This window comes from Parus major, chromosome 12 (assembly GCF_001522545.3).
Source record: "Parus major isolate Abel chromosome 12, Parus_major1.1, whole genome shotgun sequence".
Lineage (NCBI taxonomy): Eukaryota > Metazoa > Chordata > Aves > Passeriformes > Paridae > Parus > Parus major.
In genome coordinates, this window is record NC_031781.1 from 11,627,906 (window position 1) to 11,651,311 (window position 23,406).

The window sequence follows — 23,406 nt, forward strand, 5'->3', positions numbered from 1 at the left end:
CCCCGCCCCCCGCCCCTCCCCATCTCACTGCCAAGAAGAGCCAGGACACCGCCGAAGTTAGAAAGTCACAATTTATTTCAAATAAACCACGGGCACACCTCTGGCAACCGTCTCCCGGGCGGTTTCCGCCGCCCCTGCCCCTCTCTGGTGCCTGCGAAGAAAAGCGAGGGGTGGGAGCAGTCCTGTGCCCTCCCACATACCTCAACGCTGTCCCAGAACCCCAACCAGACCGAGGCCGAGAAAGGAATTCCCAGAACGAGTGCCTCATTTAAAAATAAAGTTCTATTTTTCACCTGCTTAAAAAGTCTAAAATTTAGAGTGCAAGACTATAGTACAGAAACCTCCTGCTGCCCCGTCTGTGGGCGGGCACAGAGACTTCGCTGCACAGGGCAGCAGTCATGCAGTTTATGGTGTCAGTAGAAAACGTTTTGTTACAGTCTGGGAAGCCTGAGGACGAACAGAGATGAGGCAGCCAATGCACTAACACAAGCAAAGCCCAAATAAAAAGAGTACCAGATGCAAGGATGGAGAGGTGTTGGGCTGGCGCAGGAGCTGGAAATAAGTGCAAAAAAGAAAAAAAGAGAGCAAACATTCCACGTCTGTAGCAGTAACGCATCAAAAGGAAACTTGTACCTCAGAATTAATGGCTCCTGAGCCACACTTTTTATTACCTACATCCATATAACCTTGCTAACACAAAGAGGACCATGTACTTATTACAGGGGGGGAAAAATGGCCTTTTCTTGTGGCGCTGAGAGTCCTCATTTCCTTCCTGTCACCTGCCTCCTGAGCAGTGTCATTCACCTTACACACACAGCCAGCAGCCCCTGTGCCTTGCACATTTCATCTTGAAGTCCATGACTTTCTGTACAGAAGTGGTCCTGCCTGCACTGCAAAACCAAGTCCTGTTGTTTTCCCGAAGTATGGCAATAGGATCTGTGGGTGCAACCCAGGACTTTCACAACTTTCAGAAAGGATGTTTTGTTTAAAAAGAAATGGAACTGTTGACAAAGCTCTAGTTTCAGAAAATTTGAAAGAATTAGTGGGTGCACTGTGCAATCCTTACTCCTGTTCCTCAGCCAAGTATCTCAGCAGCCGGTTCAGTAAGCCTGGCCACAGCTATATGGTCTGGCTTGTCTACAAACAAGGATTTATAGCAAAATATTTTGTGGGGGCACAGAAGAGGGAGGGAGGGAAGGAAGGAGGGAAGGAGAGAGACAAAACCTCATTCTCATTTAGCTCAAAGCCGGACAATTACGTAACAGAAGTGAAAATTCTTTGGGATTAGGAAACTCCACGTACATGTTCTGCAAAGGCATTAGGTGTTAAGATAGTTATGTTTAGACAACAAGAACACCAGCTTTTATCCAAATCAGTACTTTGCACATTACATTTTTAAATAATAGTTTAAACATTGGTTCTATTCACTGCAAACTGCTGTGTCTCAGCAAACCTTCCCTCATCCACTATCCCTTCCCATGGAAGCAGCATGCCAAGACATTTGGGAAGGAGAGAAAAAGAGACTGACCTCTAGGATATATCACGAAGAGGGCACAGAGAGGCTGCTGCTGGGTGCAGAGTGGGAAATGAAGTCAAGAGACAGTGGCTGGAGCAAGGTCAAATCTATCTCTACAGCTCCAGCTTCAAGGGGAGCCAGAACAGGACAGAGCAGGAACGCAAGGAGTCATGGCTATGGAGATCTCTTGCACAGCAAGCAGCGCTGCTCCCAGAAACCACAGACCCCTTTCCTACTCCCTGACTCCAGCCATCTCTCCACAAGCCTGCCCAACCCTCAGCTGCTTTTGCTGTAACACTCACTCCACGGCCAGCAGCTCCTTGCAGCGCATCCCCTTGTTCCCTGAGGATAGATCCCACACCAGGGATGGGAGGGAGGAAGGAAAAGGCCTCTCAGTTTGAAATTTTCTGCTGTGTACAACAAGCATGGCCACAGGATTAGCTCCTGTGACAGCTACTCCTTGTTTAAACTAATGCATCAGTCTTGATAAAATCTATGAGCCCAATTACACCTGCTGCAAATACCTGAGTCACATGTCTCAGGTATATGAAAGAGGTTAAAACAGCAATTAGCTTATTCTGACACACAGGGGTTTAGCACTTTTCCCCCCTCCAGTTTAATCTTTATCAAGTGACATTGCATAAGAACAATACAGGGATGCATCAAAGGCAACACTTCCAAATACAGCATAGAAGAGAATCCCAAGAGTTCCCCACAGAGGTGAAAATTTCCTCAGATCAGACTCCAGCTGCACCTTACCGGCTGCAAACAGCAAGCTCCTGGTGCAAGTGACACAGATATCTGAAATCCTATAAAGTGGCCTGCTTCCTGTAGCAAACAGGCAAGAGTCAGCATTTAAGTAACCTTTTTCATGTTAATCCCTACTAAGATGAACTAGGTTTTAATATTTTTATTTTAGTGTATATTTTACATTAGAAAAGAGAATGTTAATAAAAAAGCTCCACATGCTCCTAACAATCAGTTTTCTGATAAGTTCCCACCAGCATCAATACTAATATACAAATAAATTAATTTTGCTAGGTAATTTTCTGCCTGGCTTGGTGCAGGCTCTGCACAAGCAGTGCACCTGTATTCAAGTGCCTGTCCACATTGCCAACACGTGCCAGGGAGTGTGTTGCACATAATCTTTTTTCCTCATAATGTAGTGGTGTTTAGTCTCACTCTGATGAACGAGATCAATTTTTCTCAGCCATGCTACCCAGCAGGCACAAATAATCTTTATCAGGCTGCATGGCACTGTTATAACATGGATTCTTTCACTCTGCAAAAGCCCCAAGCCTTGATTAACAACTGTATGCTACTACTCCCTCATCACTCACTTTGGCAATACAACATCCTCCCCACAAAAACAAGTAAAGCAAAAATCTACATGGAAGACCTAAAATTCATCAAATGCAGAATCTGATTTCTCTCAAACTCAAGGCATACCCCCCAATGTTAACCCGGTCTGTCCCCTGCAATTCCTGTTTGCTTTTGTTTGTATAGCTGGATTTTGCACAGCTGATTTACAAGAAAAAGAGATGTCACATGTGATCATACTGAATCATGGCCACTGTGGGTACTGTCAGGCCAGACACAGCAGCAGCCACCCTTAACACCAGCCACTCTCCTCATGCAATGCCAATGCCGCAACGTCCTGGTTAAAGGAGCATCAGAAAATCTAGCCGAGATATTTTTTAACCTCCTTCAGTGACTAGGAGGATTTTTGGGTCAGAGGAAGGGAGAGGGGGGGAAAAGCCCATTAAATTTACAAGCAGATTAAGGAAAAACACTCCACTGCCAATTTATTTTTAAAAAGGGTTTTGTGTTATTCTAAGGTTTGTCTGTATAATTGTACAACCATTGAAAATTACATAAACTGTAATGATCTAACACTATTAACAGCCATTCAGAAAAAAACTCCCTCCTCTTCTGAAACCATCAAGGGCAGGAGGAAAATGGCCCAGGATATGCCAATCTGAGCTCTGGCCTCTAGCCTGGCAGAAACAGAAACAGAAAGATAAGAGAACAAACTGGACTAAGAGGTGGTGTTTGCATGTGTCTGACTTGCAAGGGGAGGGGTGGCTTTGTCCTTGGCCGTGTTCTCCCAGAGGCAGTGCCTGCTTATCCCAGTGAAGCTGACATCACTTCACTCGCTGCTCTCACCCCTGCACTGTCACTTCCTCCTCTCTTATGTGTCATGGAAGTCTTTCAGCAGGGTCCTCCGTCTCTGCTCTGCTATGTGCATTTGATTCTCTAAGTCCTGGTAAAAGAGAAGGTACAAACTGTTAGCAAAAAATCTCTGAAGAAGACCTTATTTTCCTCAGGGAGACACTGAACTCCAGCTTGAGAAGTACCAACCATTGCACACTTCCTGCACACTCTCGATTACAAGATCCCAGATCCTTTTCCTTCTTATTTGGGCTCCTCTGCAGTTACCTCTGCTCTGTCTAAAATGCTACACACTTAAGAAACCTGCTTTTCACCAGAAGGCTGCTTGCAGTCTCCTCCAGAGCTCCGTGGGGCTTGTTTCATTTTACAGGATCCCTGAAGCCCTCCCTCTTCTCCCATAAGGCAGTGGGCACTCTGCTTCTACATCATCTGCTGGCTAAAGATGGTTTCTGGATCTAGTTTCCCAGAACCCTCACTTGACAGCCTTAGTGCTCATGCACTTAGAGCTGCTCCCAACAAACAAAATCTGGCCAACAGGCTCAAGCAAGCAGAACACTCACCCCTCTGTCATAGCTGTCTGCTCGCTCCACCTTCCATGAGAGATTTTCAATTTCAGCTTCCAGCTGGGCCTGCTGGTATTCAAACTGCAAAGAGCAAAATAAGAGACATCAACAAGAAACTAATTTAGTGGAGCAGTTTCATTACGCTTGAGGAGCAGACAAATGTGTTCTGCTGACAGCAGTGGTGGCAGAGCAGGTTTGTGTCTCCTCCTTATCCACCTTCACCTAGACAGGATCAGCCCTTTTGGGCACTTCTTGTGTGAGCACTTCCCAACCTGCATCACTCAAAATTAATCCAGCTGGCCTAAAAACACTGCACTTGACTAATATATCCTAATTCAGCTTATTTTGCCATAAACAGGTCACAAAATGCTCTCATAAGTAGCACTGCAGGCAAAATGGAAGGACTGCTAACCACTGCTGGGAGCAGCAACTTGTTCCACTGGCACAGTCAGATCCAGAAAAGAACATCTATCCACAGCCTTAGAGAACACATGATGCCATGAAGAAAGATTCTATAACAGGTTTTACAGGACAGCTGAGTCAAAGGAAAACCTCTTCACTGAATTCAAGGTTATTTTTGTACTTTTTCAGCCCATGAGATACACCAAGCCAGCAAGGAACTTATAGCAGGAATAAAAAGCAAAGTTTTTTTATTATTATTTTTATTTATTTTTATTATTTTCCTATTATTTTCCTGATCCAAGGAAAAGCTCTCCTCCAGCAGCTCTTAACAGGAAATATGACCCACAGCATTGTGATAAATCTTACCAAGAAATAAAAGCACACTTCCAGCCTCAAAACATTCTGGATAAATGGCTTGTTAGTGAAAGTGCAGTGAAGTCCCCTGGGAAAATAATGTAATGTATAAGAGGACAGAGCTGCTGGTCAACTTGAAGTGAAGAAGAAAGGTGCAAACCCACCTATTTATCCTGTCCTTACCTCTAGCTCAGGACTAATATTTCAGACACTGCCCAGCTCTGGAATTCAGCCCAGCATGCTGCCAGCTATACCCCAAAAAGTCATCAGCAAAAAAAGAGCAGAGCATCTTACCAGCTTCTTTCTGGGACCAGACTCCATGTAGTAGGCATATGGATATGTGTACTGCAGGGTGTAACGACACTGTCCAAGAGTGGGAGGAAGAGAGAAAGAAAAGGACAAGAGTCTCAGTCTTGGAAGTCAGCACAGTCACATTTATGTGATCACTACAGGCTAAGAAGATACCTCCTGACAACTGAACACTTCCTGGTAGAATTTCCTATACCTTCCTTGGAAGAACTTGTGCAGGTCTGTGTATTGTGGAGTATGACTTCACAGAGGTCACTTCTAGATGATTTTTGGTTAGTTCATGTCCTAGACCAGAAGTACTGTCCCACATAACCACAACTCTTAAATTCCTTTCCTTACTTGATGTTATGAATTTAGCATTCTGGCATATAGTCTCTTCTCTGTGCTAAACAAGACACAATTACCCACCTTTGCAAGTAGTTTTGCAGCATTCTGTAGGTATTGCCAATCTATCCATGTTCCCAAGTTGTTCATAACTCTTTCTTGGATTTTCTCCTGGATTCGTTGGTAGGTCTGTGCCTCCAGCTGTAGGCTTTTATTGTGATTCTCCCACTGGAAGGGGTGAGGAGAGAGGGAAAAGAAAAAAATGGCATGAGAACAGAGTAATACTGCTGTAAAAGCACAAGCACTAGCAAGCAGAAATTGGAGTGGGGCAGGAGTCCAGCAAGGCAAGACATGCTGTGGGAAAGAATGGCAAGGCAGCACCTCCAGTAGCAAGTGGTGGAGGCTGTAACAACAGACTGACAGTAGCAAGAGCAGGGGCAAACCCAGCTCCTCCAAGTGGGAATGCTCTCTGGTCACACAGTGACATTGTGTCTAACAAGGGGGAAAGTCGTGGTGATTCCTCTACTTAAAGGATCTCTATAGGAAGGTCAAGAGTTTAAATTAACATTTGACATGGGCTGAGTGAACTCCAATATCCACGTGTACATTTTAAAGATGACTATTTCCCAAAGCCTGTTGGACTGGAGAGACAGGAATGAAGACATTTATTTTATGACAGGACTTGGCTCATGCTGTGAAGCACAAACTCATGTTAATAGGGAAACTGAACACAGCAGTATTTAACCTCTACCACATTCTCTTCTAGAGATGATGCTGTAGAGTTGCTCTGCACAGCCAGGTGCATGGAACCTGCTGTGTGGACAGAGATGCTGATAGCAACTTTTAAAAATGTGATTACATGAAATTTTAGTAAAACTTTGCTATAGCAAATGGAGCTTTGAATATGGTAGAATTTATTTAGTTTTTATCTGTATAAAGACATACTGCAGAGAAAGGGAGATCCCAAGTCCTGAAAAGAAATTATTGGAGCAGTATCTATCTACTGCAGTAGCACTCAGCCTGCAGGTACATGGTACAGTGGCACACAAGTAATACTGATTTTCTCTAGCACAAGGGAATACGGGAGTGAATACAATTTGCTTTGGGTATGACATCACTGGTTTGGATGGGACTTTCAGGGCAGGATTTTGAGTGAAAAACAACAGGGCCTGAAAATTCTGCACAGATTCTCTTTGGGCAGTTTCTTGCACGGAGATTGCTGGCAATGACCTTTGCACCAGGCAGGGAGCATTAAAAGGCTACAGCAGCTCTGGCCAAGGAGATGTCTCCTACCCTCTCAAAATAGAACAAGTACTTCTTAAGGGCCTCCCTGGCCTGTGCTTGCTGACTCTGGTTTACAATATCAGGATTCTCTTTGTACCGACTGCATTCGTAGTACTCGCTGCCGTGAGTCTTCCAGTCTCCCAGACACATCCAGCAGAAGTCTGCAGAAAACAGCAAAAAACCCACTGTGATGCACAGAAAAAAACCTCTGCGAAAGAAAAGCTTCAGGAGATAGAGCCCATCTGTTTTCAGATATTTCTGCTAAGCCAAGAAACACACACATTTTGTATCATCTTGCAAAATAGAACTCAACAGTGAGCCAAAAATACCAGCCTGTCTTGAAGATTTTAATTGCACAGCCTCTCATTCAACTGTGGAAAGTAAACCTTGAAGTTCTGCATCCTGTACACCAAAACCACTGGGCAGAACTGCACTTGCACCCTGCACATACTGTCTTTAACTTTGGGTCAAAGAGGCCGCCAGTCTCTTTTGTGAGTTGCACCCTCCCCACCATGGGCACACTGCCCCATGCAAACCTCTCTCTGAATAAAACACAAACAATCAGATCGTAAATTGGGCTAAGTAATGCAAAAGAAAGTCTGCCTTTAGTTCTCTCCAGGAGGGAACAGCCCAGGCAATGTCAGATGTCAGTGGTTTATGATACTTCGAGTTACAAGCTGCTGAAATAGGAAGAAGGCAGAGTAAAGACAGCAATAGTGAAAATAGCAAAACATGACAATTTTCTGATTTTGGAGTGAGGTTGTGAGTGATCTGATGCGAAGGAAAAAAGATGGAGATTAAGTTGCTACAATAAGAATCCTTTCTGTGTTACTTATGATAACGAGACCGAAATCTGTAATTCCCAAGTTCATCAACCTTCTCAAGTGCTAAGTCACCATGGTATCTTGGCACTCGCCTGCTCCCCCTTGTCACAAAGCTCCATCAAAGCACATCCAGTGCTGCTGACAACCCCAAAGTGAAGAAAATGAGAGAGGACAGTCATCTTTAATCACCTTCCCAGTAAGGTTCTGGTATTACAATACTTTCTAGTGGTACACTTAACTCAGAGGGCTGAATACAGCTATCTCACTCCAAGGCAACAGAAATTAATTCTGCCATGAAAAGGTAAGTGCAAGAACATGTTGTCATTTTGAAGTGCCACAGAAAGGGTCAGAGACACTTAGGCTGCTAATTGCACAGGAGTAGACTGAGAAGTTCGACACCTGCTGCTACATATAACAGTTCACAGCTCCTGCAGTTTCATCTGGGTTGAAGCTCATTATTTCCATCACTAAGCAGAAGGACTTAAACTGATCTGAGTAAATGGCTATGTTTGACAATATTTTCAGCTGATTACAAATACAATTATATGGAAAAATCTCCTGTGATATGGATTCCACTGTTAATATTTTGGAGACTTCTCTATCCAATAGACACGTCAGGGGCAGAAGCCAAACCAGCACTGAATCAGAACACAGCTGAGATCACAGCCAGTGGGGAAAAAAACCTATCACACAGAAATCTGTAATTAATATCCTGTTCAGCTTTTACTAGGGGGAAAGTATTTCAGCCTGTGTTCACAATTTATCTTAAAATCACAAAAAAAAAGTGAAGGGATCATCACCACTTACAAACATTGCAGAGAAAACAGCTCCCAAGCCCAACTTACCATGCTTGCATTTGGAACATTGCTGAAAAAGAAGAGATGAGAAGCATTTGGTTAGCAGAAAGTGTGGGAAAAAATTCCACTTAGAACAAGGGAGGTTTGACGTGTTCAGGGAATTACTCACCATGTGATTGCAGCCTCCATTCTTTTCAATACAGATATTGCACTTGGGACACTGAGGAAACAGACACAATTGTTAGATCCAACTCCAACAGCCTTCTGAAGAATGACAGCACTTGTGTCATTATTTCTCTCTGCCTTTTTTTCTTAAAAATATGCATTCATGTATGAGAAATATTCTCATATGAGAATATTAGCATTTATATCCTGCTTCCCACCAGTTCCTGACAGCTCCATTTAAAAGACAGCAGAAAGGCAAAATTAGGAAGTTACACTGCAGCACTGGACTGTTTGCTCAAGAGAACAAATTTAGTGTTGTTAGTCCTTGTAAAACTGAAGGTCTTGCTGAGTTACCACTCTGCATTTACTCAGGCACAGAGACACAATTAGTTCATGTATGACAGTGTACCACACCTACTTTGACTACAGATAATTGTCACTATATTCTGCCTTCAGCTGCCACTAACAAATGATGTCTCAGCTACCTGCAGAAAATTTGCCTAACCACAAGAGATGCACACACCCTCACTCTACAGATACCCAGATGTCCAGATACATTTTTTGAGCTGCATAGGTAAAAAGGAGGAAGTGAGTTTTGCTACTTTGTATAAATTTTTATGTCAGGCAAAATGTGTGCCAGGACAGTGCTCAATAAAACGGAGTCTTATTTCTACAAACAAGCATAGCAGGAACAACACCATCACATGCTGGCATCTTCTCCAGAGAAGGAAGGGAACTTGAAATCCCTGGTCCATCTAAATACCTCCTTTCCTAACATAACTGCAGCTAATCACCACTGTCACAATTGCCACTGGCCATGGTAGCACAAATGTAGCCAAGAACTGTTTTGAAGTCAGGCCACAAAATTCCAAGAAGACATTAAAACTTCAAATCTTGGAATAGTACTAACTTTGCACTTATGACACCCTCTCCTTGCATTTTAAATACACCTCCACTGATCATTTCATTGTAGCCACAATCTTTTGCCTGTGGGAGGACAGCGCACCTGGCAGTCAAAGACATTCACACCAGGTCTGGAATAAGGACCACCAGGTCCTTACTGCAGGACAGCAGCTGAGCTTCCCACACAAAGCATTCCCAAAGCATTCAGCTGAGTTCTATCACTGCCATAGGGACAAAATTAGTTCACATATGACAGTAGCTTCTGACAGAAGCTTCTTGACAGTCCCTAAGAAGCTGTGAGGATTTGCAGTCTGTGAAAAAGAAGAACACAATGCTACGTGTGCACAGAATTATATCCTGCTTTCCAGGCAGGGCTAGAGGACAAGAAGTAACATGCAGGTGCCTGTCCTTACATCTTTAGTGTGAGCACTGATGTAGTTGGCTGTTTCAGAGTCATCTGCACACTTGGTAAGCCATTTCCGAATGGTAGCGCAGTCTGTGGGCGCGTGGTACATCTGCCGACACTTAAAGCTTAATAGTGGGGGGAAAAAAAGAAAAAGACATATCAATTTCTACAGAAATTACTCAAGGATTGAGGTTTTCCTGACCAAAATCTGGAGGCCCCAGTAAGGGATGGAAATGCTCTTGTGTATTAGTAGAGTGTGAAGACCAAGACTGAACTCCAATTCCCCCCTTCTTGTGTAAAAGCCAGAGTCAGGATGAAAGTGGATTCAGGCCTGAGAAATCACGTGTCTGAGGGCTGATGTGTCCCTTCCTAGAGCCTACCTATGTCTCTTCTAACATGACAGCAGAGTTCTGGGGTAGACCAGTCACTTATAAGTAGCCTGACTCCAGTGGCAGGTATCAGGCACCTGTATTAGTGTGACTTGACAACCCCAGGTGAATAAGGGCTGTTTGCATGGAGATACCAGAAAGCTGAGTCTCTCTTACTCTAAGGGAGTCAAATGTTTTTAATAAACTTAAACACTCAATAACCAGCAGATAGCAAGAAGCACTCCATGTTTACTACCAGAATCTATATCAAACACAGTGTAGGAAAATAACCTAGCCTAACCTAGCCAAAATGTGAGAATGGTAGATTTGTAACCCGTTAGTTAACTCAAGCTCTGTGTCCCCTGGAGTCAGAACACCCAAGTTCCCAGGAGTTTAAGAAACAAGAGGACGTCTGACCACCTGCAGAAGTTAGATCACAAGTGTCCAATTACTCAGGCTAACTCAAGTTACAAACAACTCTAGCATTTCAGATACTTCCACACACCAAAACTGTTGGCAAGCAAAAGGATTGACTCTGAGGACAGCACACACTTTCCCTGTAATCTGTAAGCTTCTCTGTTTCTTACCAGAAGACCTCATTGCAACGATTGCACTGCACTCGACGGGCTTTTGGCTCTTGTACCTGTATGACCATAGGGCAATCTGCACCAGGACACAGCTGCAGCTGGTAATGGCTCTGTGGACACAACAAGGGAGTAAGATCAGCACTGGGTGCAGGAGACCATTATCTATTCAACTTTACCCATTCCTATCCTCAAAAACATACAAGGCAGTTATTTTGTATTATAAAAGAGTGGGAAGTGTCACCAGGTCTTGGCTATCAGAGCAGACCCTGCATCTCCTAACATGGAAGAGGTTTGTTAGTTACTTACAGCTTCTCTAGGGGGAATTCAAATGCACAGTTACAGGCTAAGTCAGCACAACAAACAAAACCCCACAAAGACACTAAACAATTTTACTCCTTTTGAGCTCTTTCCCCATCTTCTCCTTATTTCCCAGAAGTTATTCAGCTGCTCTCCTGTGCTGGCCATTTCTTCCCAAAGGGTCTCTTATTGAGGTGACACCATGCTTTTATACTGCTTTGCTGCTTTTTTAGTATTCCCTGTCTGTTCCCAGTTATCAGAATACTCCTGCATATTTAACCTTAACAACTGCTGCTTTAATTTCAAGAAAGCTCACATAAAATGTAATTGAGCAAGCCAATTCGGCTGGGCTAACCTAAGCTGAGGGACCTATTTTTCTGAACCTAAAAATATTTATGTATGAACAAGAAGGACTTAAATAATCAGATTGAAGTTTTGAAATTCTCAGCTGCAACACTCTGAGGATTTTGAAGCACCAGCCAAGGAGTTAGTGGATGACCTTACAGCAGAATTTACTTTGGCAACCTGCTAGAGCATTTTGTCAGTGAGGCTGTCTTACAGAAGCAGCCACATCATGCCTATTGAGGAAATTTTGCTGCGGCTACTGCAGTTCTAATCAAAAATGCAAGACATTTCAAACAAAATTTCTGCAAGTCATTGGTGACTTGACCCACGGTATTTTAAAACTGAAAAAATCTACTACCTCCACATAGTCCCTGAAGAGGTAGCGCCTGTATTTGTCTTTCAGCTCTTCACTAGGCAGCAATGGAAACACAAAGTCTTCTGGTGTCCGGAGTAGACAGTCCTGAGCCATGCAGGACACCCCTGAGAAGAGAAACCAACATCTCAGAACACTGCAACTTATACTAAGGGGTGAATGCACAGAGTATTGAACACAGTTTCCTTGGAGCCATCTGTTGTTGTGGCAGGAGGGATACAACTGTGAAACAAATCTGGGCTGCTGAAAAGCTGAAGCCCAACTGTCTTCACCAAAAGATGACAGGGCACATGTGTATCCAGGACCAGTGAGTGCTTCAACCAGCATTAACAAGGTCAGATACTTAAATTAGAAAATTACAAGTTACTGCCATGCCAACATGAAAGACAGGCTTGGAAAAGCCCAAAGCAACTCTGGCAACTACTGGCTTCTCCCCAGCACAAAGGGAACAGATGCTTGCATCCAGGAGCACTCCAGGGGCATTGCAACAGTCCATCATCACAGATGCAAATTCTATTCAATAGATTTGCAATTTCTAACTTGTTACAATCTTGCTCTTGACTAATCAGCATGGCCAGTGGGGCAAATACAGACCCAGCACCACATCCACCTTGAACTCACCAACTCCAACACCATCCTTGACGAGCACTGTACAGTGCTGCTCCCAGCAGCTGCGACAGAACTGGTGCTGACAAGCCAGGGAGAGCAAGTTCTCCTTCCGGACAAACTGCATGCACACTGCGCAGTGGTGGGAGGAATGTACCATTGCCTGGGAGAGACAAATCAAAGTGAAAGCGTCCCAGACCTCCTAGAGGATTTTCAGCTCATCCACAGACACCTGCCCCACCCTCACTGTGACAGTGGTCTCCACAGAGGTCCAGGCCAGAACAGGTTCATAAGCAGCTGGTGTGCTAAGGTGCTGCACTGCCCCAAACAGCCAGTCCTTCCCAAGAACCTCTAATCCCACCATGCACAAGTTAACAGTTGCTGAAGAGTTTCTGCTTCTCCTCTGTTGCTACCCAGAACTCACCTTTACTTTTCTGGTTCTTAGTCTCACCTTGGTTGAAATATGTCATTGTGCTAGTCCTTGCCTGGATTTACTAATATTCTTTGTTAGCTGGGCCAGACTATCTCCACAGGCTCTGGAGAGCAGCTGTCACTGCAAACAGACTTAGCACTGCCCTTGTACCAGACAGTAATTCTGGGTAATGGGAGACGCAATTGTAGAGTGTTTATACAGAGAGGAAAGGGAATTCACAAACTATCACCTCCCATCTCTTATCTTCTGCCTATGCTACATTTGGCAAAATAGGCATCATACCTTCAGCTGAAAAGGATTAAGAGGGCTTGTTTCAAATCAGGCATAACTGCTATTGCTTCACCAAACCACTGAAAGTAGTCTGGTTTCCCCCTATGTAGTGCAAAGCTGATCCCCAGACAACAGATCTAGCCTGCAACACGTCTCCACTCACCCCTGGGACCTGCAGAACTAGATCTAGCTCAGCATCAAAACCAAGGCTCTACAAAGCTGTCAGCTGCAGTTTATGTTCCGGTTTTTCCTTTGACAGACAAGTCATATAATCACTTTGCAACCACTTTGCTACTCATGGAGAAGCTGGTGTGAGCCTGCCATCAGTTTCCACACCGATCTCTGCCTGCCAGAGATGCAGAGCAGCAGCCCCATGATATGCAGCCACATGAGTGACAGAACTTGATTTATGGCATGGCCACATGAAAGAGGAAGCAATGCAAATCTGTTCTAAGTGGCTTCAGTTACAGACCAGAACAAGATTCACTGAGTCTGTAATTGCACTGATTGCCTGGATCAGCTGCTCAGCCTGAAGAGCACACGTGCCACCTCAAACCCTCACAAGCTGCCTCTCTGAGCTCACCACTGCAGTTTCTCCCTATGGGGTCAGTCCCTCTACAGACACTCACTATGAGCATCTGTCCCCAGAATCATTCTGCATTACAAGCTGAAGCACAGAACACCTTGCTCTAGCACACACAGACTGTAATGAATCGCCTAGAAAATCAAGTTTAAATTAACCTTTTAACCATAGTATCTTTCTTCCTAAAATAAAATCACCATTTCTAGGAGACTGGAGAAATTATTAATGGCTCAAAACAACTAAAGTGTGTGTTTGGGTGTGGCCACTGCTCCACATCCCACCCACTGGGGCCTGGAGCCTCTGGTCCAGGCCCAAAGTTGACCAAGCCACCAGAACACTGAAAGCCACACCTGTGGCAAGGGATCAGAACAGAAAAAAGGCTGTAATTACAGTGTACAGCCTTGATGAGTCCCACTGCCTTGGACCTTACAGCAGCTAAGATTGACTGGATCCAAGGTGATTACCATTACCTCTCTCTCTTTTTCTTTTTTCTTTCTTTCTTTCTTCTCCTAACTTCCTTTTCTTGAAACCTGGATGGATTAGAGTTTGCTAAGTCAGTGCCTTGCCTTACTTTAATTGGATCTTGCTTTAATATTTGCCAAGTCCTTTATGGTCCAAAGTTTGTACGTAAAAGTTTGCTATTTAACCTCCTGAGAAGTTTGTTGTCTTCTCCTGCACTCTGCCCAGGGGTAGCAAAGTAGCTAAATCCCTTTTAAGCACTTGAGAGCGCTCAGGGTGTGACAGTTTTTCAGGTGAAGTGAGCAGGGTGTCCTTGAGAGTAGTGAGGAGCTACTTTCTACTGGGACAACACAGTGCTGGACAAAGGAGAACTGTCATTTAGTCGAAGCTGAATTTTCCAGCAGAGAGATCATGGTAACCTGGGAAAAGCACAATCTCAACTGCTACCTTCAGCTAGATTTGCTAAAAGATTATAAAACTTGTCCAGCTTTGAATGGACAGATCTGGGCTGAAGAAAATTAGCAATGTCTGCCTGGCCTTGTGGAAAAAATACAGTATTTAACAAAAAAGAATTAAAAAAAATCGGTAAGGGAAAATCCATAATCTGCACACTTTTGTGAGCTGCTTTAATAGTTGTTCAAAGAGATAAGCACAGAGCTAAGCAATGAGATAAGGTGGTGAATGGGTCTTTGACTGAATTGGCTAAAATACTGCAGACGACCTTGGAGGCAGAACACAATGCCCAGCAGAAAACACATAATGAACTAAAGGCTGAAAAGATACTAACAGAAAACTTGCACGTTTGACTAAACAAACCTCTTGTAAGCGAAAGAGAATTACATTTGCAGATTGCCTGCTTGAAGGGGAAGGATTTGGAGAATGAGATGGGGCTTTCCAGACTCACTGAAGAGGTGGACCTTACTGATGATGATGTCACCTGCCTTTATCCTTGGGAGGAGCTTGATACAGCAAAGCCAGAACCCCAACCTCTCCCTAAATTCTGCCCATAAAGACTGACGCTGCTTATGAGAGGGAGTGTGAGGAGGCAGCACCCACTGCAACAACTAAACAAATGCCCTATTCTGCAACTGAGCTGGCTCAGCTGCAAGAAAAATACAGCAGGCAAGCAAAGGAAACCAAAACAGTATGTATGGAGAATTTCACTGATGGTTTGGGGCAGACAGCATAAAGCTGTTGGAGAACAAAACACAAGGACCCTGGGGTCCCAGAGTGTCCTTCACAGCGCATAATGACAGAGAGCCCTGGTCTCTGACTCAAGGGACAGACTATTGGGCAGGAGGTTTAAACCACCTGGAGAGGGGAGAACCCATCCCTATCCCCACTCCAGCATAGAGGAATCTCACTGAGAGTGTGCAATAGACTGCTTGCCTCCAATTGATACACGAGAGGGGTCTTGCAGCCTTTCAGTCTTCTCCCATGCTGTTGTTTGCTGAGCCAGAGAGAATAAACTCCCTGATTAAAGGACTACCTGACTCATTGAAGCTTTAGACAACTCAATTGCTTAGAGCTGCTCATGGGGATGGACTCTAGGCAGGACCTGGTCTTAACATGGGGGCAGTTGGCAACCTATGGCAGGTAGGATTTGTTGCAAATGAAGACTCAGACTGCTGTACAAAGGGCAAAGCTCAGGGATCCCATGGGTAGCCACAGATGCCCGTGGCAGAGAACACAAAATTAACACCAGATGGAGAGTTCTTTCTTTTGAAAACCAGTCCACGAGGGACTGGGTTTTCTTTTTTCTCTCCTCTTACAGGTATTTCATGAGAAGATGATTGGCCATGAGCAGATGGAAGTGGCAACAGGACTGAAGAGTTACACTGTTCTTCACTGCATCAATTATTTGCATGCATTTTGTCTCAGTACTTTTGTCATGTTTATATTTGTAATGTTTTGTCTCAGTTTTGCAGTATGTATAGAAGTTTGCCTCAAGCATTGTTTTGAGTTGCCACATTGGGCGAAAAAGATTCCTATACCACTTCCTACCTCCTCAGAGCAAAATATAAAGTTACTGTAAATTAAAGCTGGGAAAGTGTTTGGTCCAAACCCAAGACCCTGACTGAAATGATGTGCTGGTTGTCTTCACCTTGCCTGCCAAGGAGGTTGGAATGGCCCATTGCAGGGGGGAATACTTAAGCAACAGCTGATACAAGACTTGGATAAATCTTGGAATACATGGAACTAATTTGCAGGTAATATCAATTTAGAATTATTTTTTTTTCTGGACTTTAGGCAGATTATTTGAGCCCATGAAGCTTACACTTCTGTCAGTTTAGCTTTTGCACTATCTGCTAGTTATAAGAGAGCTCAGATGCCAAATCAAGCTTTTAAAATCTCCTCTCCCCCACAACCCAGATGCAGTATTTTATCACTCAAAATCTGACACATGGCAATGTGTTCCTAGGGTAATTCTGCATTGTACCAAGACACCCACCATGAATGAAACCTATAAACATGCAACAGGAAGTTTCTATTTAAAGGGGAGGGGGGAAGTATCTGAAGATCTGTGTAGCCCTGGCTACAAAAAACAAGTTGTTGGTTCAAATATCAGCACTGACTGACTCAGCAGCAACACAACTCACTGGGAGATTTGGCTTAAGCATCCCTGAGCTGAGCAGTGCAAATAGATAAAAAGGTAAAAAAAGCTAAAAGAAAAGATAAAATTTTAAAAATCTGTTCCAGACACAGACAAGCTCTGTTCACTCTGTGCTGCCAGAACTTCCTTTCAGTCACTTTTTACAGAGAACAGAATTGAAAGAGGCAGCCAAGCCCATGCACTCTGCTCCTTCCATCATCTGCCATCACTCATGCCAAAAAATGATCCTAATTTTCTTGAAGAAAGTAATTCTTGAACACTACCTGCAAGCCAACAAAAAAGCTGCTACTAAAATATAAGAGACCTCTTGAATGCATTCTCATTTCAGAAGTAAATCCAGCAATGAATCAGGGTGTAAAATCTGAGTTTGTAAAGGGTTAACATTGGACAGAGTATGCTATTACTAATGCAATCCCCGGGATGGGGGTCAGATGTGTCTGCCAAGGGAACAGACGGGATAGTTTGCATACTTACATGTTTGGATGAGGTGGGCTGAACTCGTGCTTCTACTAGCAATTGGGCAGCATTAGACTTGTGCCTGAAAAGGCAATTGAAGAATGATCAAATCAAGTTCTGAATACATTTTACATTGTTAAATTGATCCTTCTTGCCTGAATAAACAGTTGTCTCTGTGCAAATAGTAGGGCAGGTTTCAACAAGGAAAGTGGAAATATCTCCTGTGTGAGGCTCCTTCATATATAGAGCTGAACTCCCATCAACAAAACTTAATGAGAGTTTATTTGGAACCAGAAATACTACTTCTTCTGGTAATGGATTAACATTTCCCTTATACATCTTGTTTTTCTACAAGTATCTCCCTTCCCTGAAAATTATTTTTAAGCTAAGATTTTCCATGCACACTCCTAGACTAGTCCTAAGCCACTGTCCACAATAACACACACCTGTGAGGCTCCAGACTGTCTCCTATTCCTCTGTAAAATTAAGCTGTCTCTCTTAAGTCTCACTTAAACTCCAGACTATTTTCTAGTTAAGCAATTACTCTACCACCCTTTAGGCATATGAAGCTGTCTATCAGCAGCCATGGAATTATGCAACACATTCTGCTGTTTGTGATTTCCTTTGCAGATGAATGTTTGTATCTCACTGAATTCAGAAACAGCAGCATCACTGTTGTGGCCCTGCTGCAAGTCCTCCCTCCTCACCAACACTTAGTTGTACTATTGAGCTTTCTTTTGAGAATGTAATTTTGTATCAAGAGAGCAGCTGGATAACTAGATGGCTGGAGAACAATTTGCAAATTCATCATTTTAGAAGTAAATCCTTCCCCAAATTTCCTCATGTTTAAGTCTCATCAGTTAACCTGCATGATCACCCTGAGCTGCTATGCAGGAATCTCACCCTCCTTGAACCCCAGAGAAAAGCTTTCACAGGACACAGGGTAACCAAGGAGGCAACAGCATCCATACACAGGATGCATTTTCCATACGTTCTCTGGATGAAGTTGCTGGCTACTGAGCCAAAAATGTCTGGGTAAAATGAGTCAAGCTGATATGCTCTCTATTTTCAGACAATGTTCAGTTCTCAGCCAGTACTTTGTGGAGGGGCTGCCAGCCAGCAGTGCCTCCCCAATGCACTTCTCACATATGTTTGGGCCGAGTCCGAACCCTCTTTCTGAAATCAGTTGGAGGGCTTTGTTACAGTGACACTGACCAAACAAGGGAGCTACAGTGCTCAGTTCTCTCACATTATCTTCTCCTGGTCTCCAAGTGCTGGCAGCTTGGAAAAAAACATCACTTAATGTTAACAAAAACTTCAGTGTGAATGTACAACCGAAGACTACATCAGTATAGGGTCAGTGCTCCTTTATGATTTATGGCTCCTATGTTCAAAGCAGAATATATTATCTTTATGTCTATTAAATAAATACAGATGCAGCACTCTCAATCTGTTACCTCAAAATTTAAGATAAATCTATCTAGAGGGTTCCTAGCATAACAATAATTTCTAAACTGAAAGACATTTACCACTACTACCCTCTCCCTGTTTAAAAATTTCTTACAGGCAGCGCAGCCTCAACAGATCAGTTTTTAGTTTCAGTTTATCAGATTAGTTTTCCTCTGCTCCCTAAAATGGACTGCATGTCCTGCTTCCAGGTCCAAAGACACTTGCCAGAAAATACACCTATGGAGCACCCTGAGCATTTTTGCAAAGCCAGGGGGGAAAGCACTAAGCAAAGACGAGATAAGACTATTTACACTTACCTTTCCAAAATCTCTGAGATTTGCCAGTGGAAACTAACTAATACTAGCTTTGCAACAGCATGTGATACCTAGGTGGAAAATAAAAGAAAAAAAAAAAGGTCAAACTTCACACATTTTGAAGCCACACTCTGCTTAGGAGTACGGTTTTCATCAATCAAAATTGTACAAACTCAGTAAAATATCCCAGTGATAATCAATGCACATTAAATTGCTAGACATGATACTCAGAGCCAGTACATCTGCAATACAAAAGCTGGAATGAAGTACGGCTGTACCAAAAACTAACTCATGTACTTTGTTACACTAGCACAGAGAGGAAGGAATCAAGAATGCACTGGATTAATTTAACGGCTCATAGAAGCCCCACATCCAGTCCTGACTGTCACCACCACTCTGGAGGGTCAGACTAGACTGCCATCGGGTCCTCACCAAAAATGCAAAGTAGGAACTCCAGGGCAGACAGATACCACTTACTGAGGTGGAGAAGAAGCAACAGGCTGCAAATACAGGTAAACTGTGACAGCAAAGGGTATGAGGAAAATACAAAACATTTTGCCAGTCCTTCACTGTAGAGAAGAAAGTTACACACCGGCGTGGAGAGGAAGACAGAAAACTACTGTGACAGGGTCTGTTTCCATGCAGAGCTGCTTGCATTACGTGGACTCTTGGCAAACACTAGCACAATCCGTCCTAGCCTGAGCACCATCAGAGTACTGTAACATGACATTTAAAGTCATGCTACAAGGGTACAAGCAAACAAGTTCTCCTTCATTTTATGTATTAGTTTATTTCAGAAGAAAACAGACTTCTCTGCTTGCACAAAAAGACTCCTGCCCAGCAAGACGACAGACATCTGCTGAGCTGATAGAGCTTCACCCTGCTTCTCAACCCTTTCAGGTCCTAAAGTTCAAACAAAGCAGGTGTCCTCCAAACAACAGACCTTTTCCAGGGGAATTCAGAGGGCTGGCAATGCCTGTCTCCCACTGCTATTTGTGCTAGGAAGCACGTGGGCAAGTTTGGTGCCTGTACATTCTGCATTCAAACCTCCTCTGACACTAAAGGGCTCTGCCTCCCGCACTCCAAGACGAGCTATCACCAAGGCATCTCTCTACTTTGCTCACAGAAAACAACTCCTTCTGTTCTAGCTGTAGGAAGAGTTGTTTGTTTTTTTTTTCTCCTAGAGAAGCTGTCAGTCCAAATCACTGGCTGAAATGCCATAGGCCTTCTTGAATGCTGCTACAGGTGAATCACAGGATATGATGTAGTACAGACAGCACACCAACACAATCCTGGAAGGAAAAACAAGCAATGGTCACTCCTACAAAAAGAGTCAGGCTCTCCACACCTAGAAGCAGCATATTCATTACTCTTCTAAGTCAACCTTGCTGAAAAGGTACAGTTTCACAACATAACTGACCTATTGCTGCCACGTGATACTGCCCTGGTCTTGCACTGACATTTTTCAGTGCTGGATGGTTGTGTCAGAGAATTAAACCAGGGCAATACCAACACACAAAGCAGATGTGGTGTTTAACTGACTCTTACGCACCTCTATATTCTGATGTGCCCACTTTGCTGGCCACTAAGAAATCCCACTAATAAAACAGCAATTTTCAATATACAAATAACCATTTTTCTAGGAGAACCAAAGCATTAGTTCACGCTATGCAAGATCTGGCATGTTACCTTCCTCAACTTTATCAGCAATGTGATGTGACCCTCTGAAAACTTCCAGGCAGCACTGCCCTCCCTCCCAGCACAGAAGCCTGTGATTAGATGAAGCGTGGCACACAGGGCTGCTGCTGCCAACACACAGTCTGCATGGATGAAGTGATGCTGCCAGCCTGGGATGGGTTGTTATGTTAAGCCCCCAGCCTGGCAGACCCAGACAGACACCTCTGACTTGTTTGTACAAGGAAAACATCTGCATTTGAGTCTGTAAAACAAACAAGCATCAGGAATGTGGTCTCTACAAGACTGGCTTCCTACAAATGCAAACCACATGCTAATGAATCATTCTTTAGCAGTAATGAAACTATTTCTCAGTAGCAGTAAGGAAGAACTGACAGAAGAAAACAAACCCCTGGACTTAAATGGGAAACTAATTTGTAACATAGGAAAATGAGTATTTTTCAGTTGGATTTTCAGAGCCTGAGGTATAGCATTTGTTGCTGCACCACGATTCTATGGAGTTACTTGCTCCCTGAGGAGGAGTCAAGTACATCCAAGACTGAAGATGTACAAAGAGAAGGACAAATACCAGCAGACATTTCTGAAATCAAACAAACCCTCCTAACACAATCAAATGCTTTTGAGCCAAACTTCATGTCAGGCAAAGTGTGGAATTAATGCTCCAGAAGGATGCCAGACTAACAGATCTAGAAGAGTAACAGTTTCTTATGACTATTCCTATTTAACTCCAACTACAAGTGTCGACTGGATCAGCTGTAGTGCTAATTTCAGTATTTTCATCATAAAAGCACAGAAGAATATAAAGCACACAAGAACATAACAATTATAAATTTTCAATTCATAAAGCCTGATCCATTACATTAGATCACTTTCATAAAAGCTCTGAAGCAGAAAAGTTTTTGATACTACCTGATTGGTGTGCAAGTGATCTTGCAAAACAGAATTTCCAGAGTCAGTCAGTTGCAGCAACATAAGTACAGTCTCCTTAGCACAGAAGTACCACTTCTTACAGATTAAAGATAGGTAACATTCAAACTGTAAGAAAGAGGGATGGGAGAGGAGCAAGCAACTGATGACGCTGGGGCTGTGCCTGCTGAGTGGAGTCTCACCACATGCTATGTCCTGCTAACCAACAGTAAGGCTGGGAATTCAGAAGCCAAATGTAAATACCATCAGGGGCCAACACTACTGAGGAGATTCCAGAAAACAAATGTGAGAAGAAAAACAAATGTTTAACAAAAGCCTACTTCTATTGATTAGCAGCGCTCCCCAGCCTCTCTTCAATGACTGTACACTCACAATGACTGAACGATTGCACCAAGTCAGTTTTTCCACAGTAACATCCCAGAAAAGTCAAAATATTTCTTTGTAAGCAGGAGCAAAACTATGCTGAACACAGAAAAATACCAAAAATTGCAATCAGAAGTTTGGTCCGTGTTTACATAATACATTACCTTGCACTACTGAAGAAGCAATGTACAGAAGCTGATACTGCTGGCACACTGTCCAATGAAGTATTTCCTGGACAGTGAGAAGTTTCACCCAATGAAGTACCTCAAACTTATAAAACACTTTAGAAAGAGCACTGATTCAGTCTCCTACCAGTCACTGGGTGCTACAAGATCTCAGGAACAGCAATGCTTTGTCTCAAACACAAAACACATTTAAAAAAACTTATGCCTCTGATAAACTGTCTGCTTTGTTTAAACTTTCCTATTCTCATTTTAGAATCCCAAGAACCAAAAAAGGCAGCAACACACCCCATTTGGCGTCTTGCTGGCAGCAACTTCCTTCAGTGAAATACTTCTACAGACTCCAGTGCAAAGGGGAATGCATATTCTATATGTTGCACTATTTCAGTATTTGCCTGCAACCCATCAATTATGCCAGTGCTTCTACATAGCCTGATTTCTCCAGAACTCCTCTATCTGGGATTAAATATATTAAAATTTAGAAGCTGAAAGCAATAGTCATGCTAACTTTTTTCTTTTCCTCATTCTCATTTCTCCACAACCAACTTAAAACTTTAGTATCAAAGATCAACTCAGTCCAAATCTGAACCCAGAAAATTTCTGACTGAAAACCAGACTTCCTGCTCCATGATGTGGCAGCAAAGCTGAACAGACAGTATCTCATCCAACCTGCCATTTCCAGCTTTATTTTGAAACAGGAACTTTATCACCTCCAAAGCCTCTTCCAAACCTCCAGTTCAACTCTGATTTACAGAGTGCTTCTGATTGCCAGAAATGGGCACCAAATGTTGACCAGTGCACTGGAAAAGGGGCACAGCACAGAGCAAGGGTACCAAAAGGAAGCTGCTCTGCATAAGGAAAAGACTCCACAGGAGTTGTAAAAAAAGTCTGAAGATTTTACACAGTGCTGAACAAAATCAGATGTTTTGAAAGTGGAACAAAATAGTAATGCCACTGCATCCAACACAAATCTATCCATTTTCTGGAAGAGTGCACAGTATTTTTTTTTTCCATTTCCATCTCCATTTATCTCCTAGGTATTTTAGTCTCTAAGATAAGCAAAATT

General features: G+C 43.2%; 1 protein-coding gene across 6 annotated transcripts in view; it reads right to left on the reverse strand.

Annotated features, from left to right (window-relative positions):
• Window positions 1-57: 57 nt before the first annotated feature.
• The window catches only part of ARIH2 (ariadne RBR E3 ubiquitin protein ligase 2), a 36,673-nt gene continuing 13,324 nt past the window's right edge, over window positions 58-23,406 (reverse strand). For 4 of the 6 annotated variants that reach the window (XM_015640919.3, XM_015640915.3, XM_015640916.3 and 1 more), the window contains 13 exons: window positions 19,177-19,244; window positions 17,429-17,492; window positions 12,611-12,758; window positions 11,975-12,096; window positions 10,975-11,084; window positions 10,027-10,144; window positions 8,715-8,765; window positions 8,594-8,615; window positions 6,934-7,085; window positions 5,725-5,868; window positions 5,302-5,370; window positions 4,249-4,332; window positions 58-3,779 (listed from right to left, as the gene is read on the reverse strand). In XM_015640919.3, coding sequence (XP_015496405.1) covers window positions 3,708-3,779; window positions 4,249-4,332; window positions 5,302-5,370; window positions 5,725-5,868; window positions 6,934-7,085; window positions 8,594-8,615; window positions 8,715-8,765; window positions 10,027-10,144; window positions 10,975-11,084; window positions 11,975-12,096; window positions 12,611-12,755 — 1,089 coding nt within the window. In that variant the 5' untranslated portion in view covers window positions 12,756-12,758; window positions 17,429-17,492; window positions 19,177-19,244 and the 3' untranslated portion in view covers window positions 58-3,707. Of the gene's footprint in view, window positions 3,780-4,248; window positions 4,333-5,019; window positions 5,096-5,301; window positions 5,371-5,724; window positions 5,869-6,933; window positions 7,086-8,593; window positions 8,616-8,714; window positions 8,766-10,026; window positions 10,145-10,974; window positions 11,085-11,974; window positions 12,097-12,610; window positions 12,759-17,428; window positions 17,493-19,176; window positions 19,245-23,406 lie in introns of those variants that run through there. The other 2 variants (XM_033517546.1, XR_004499244.1) reach the window with 2 other exon arrangements.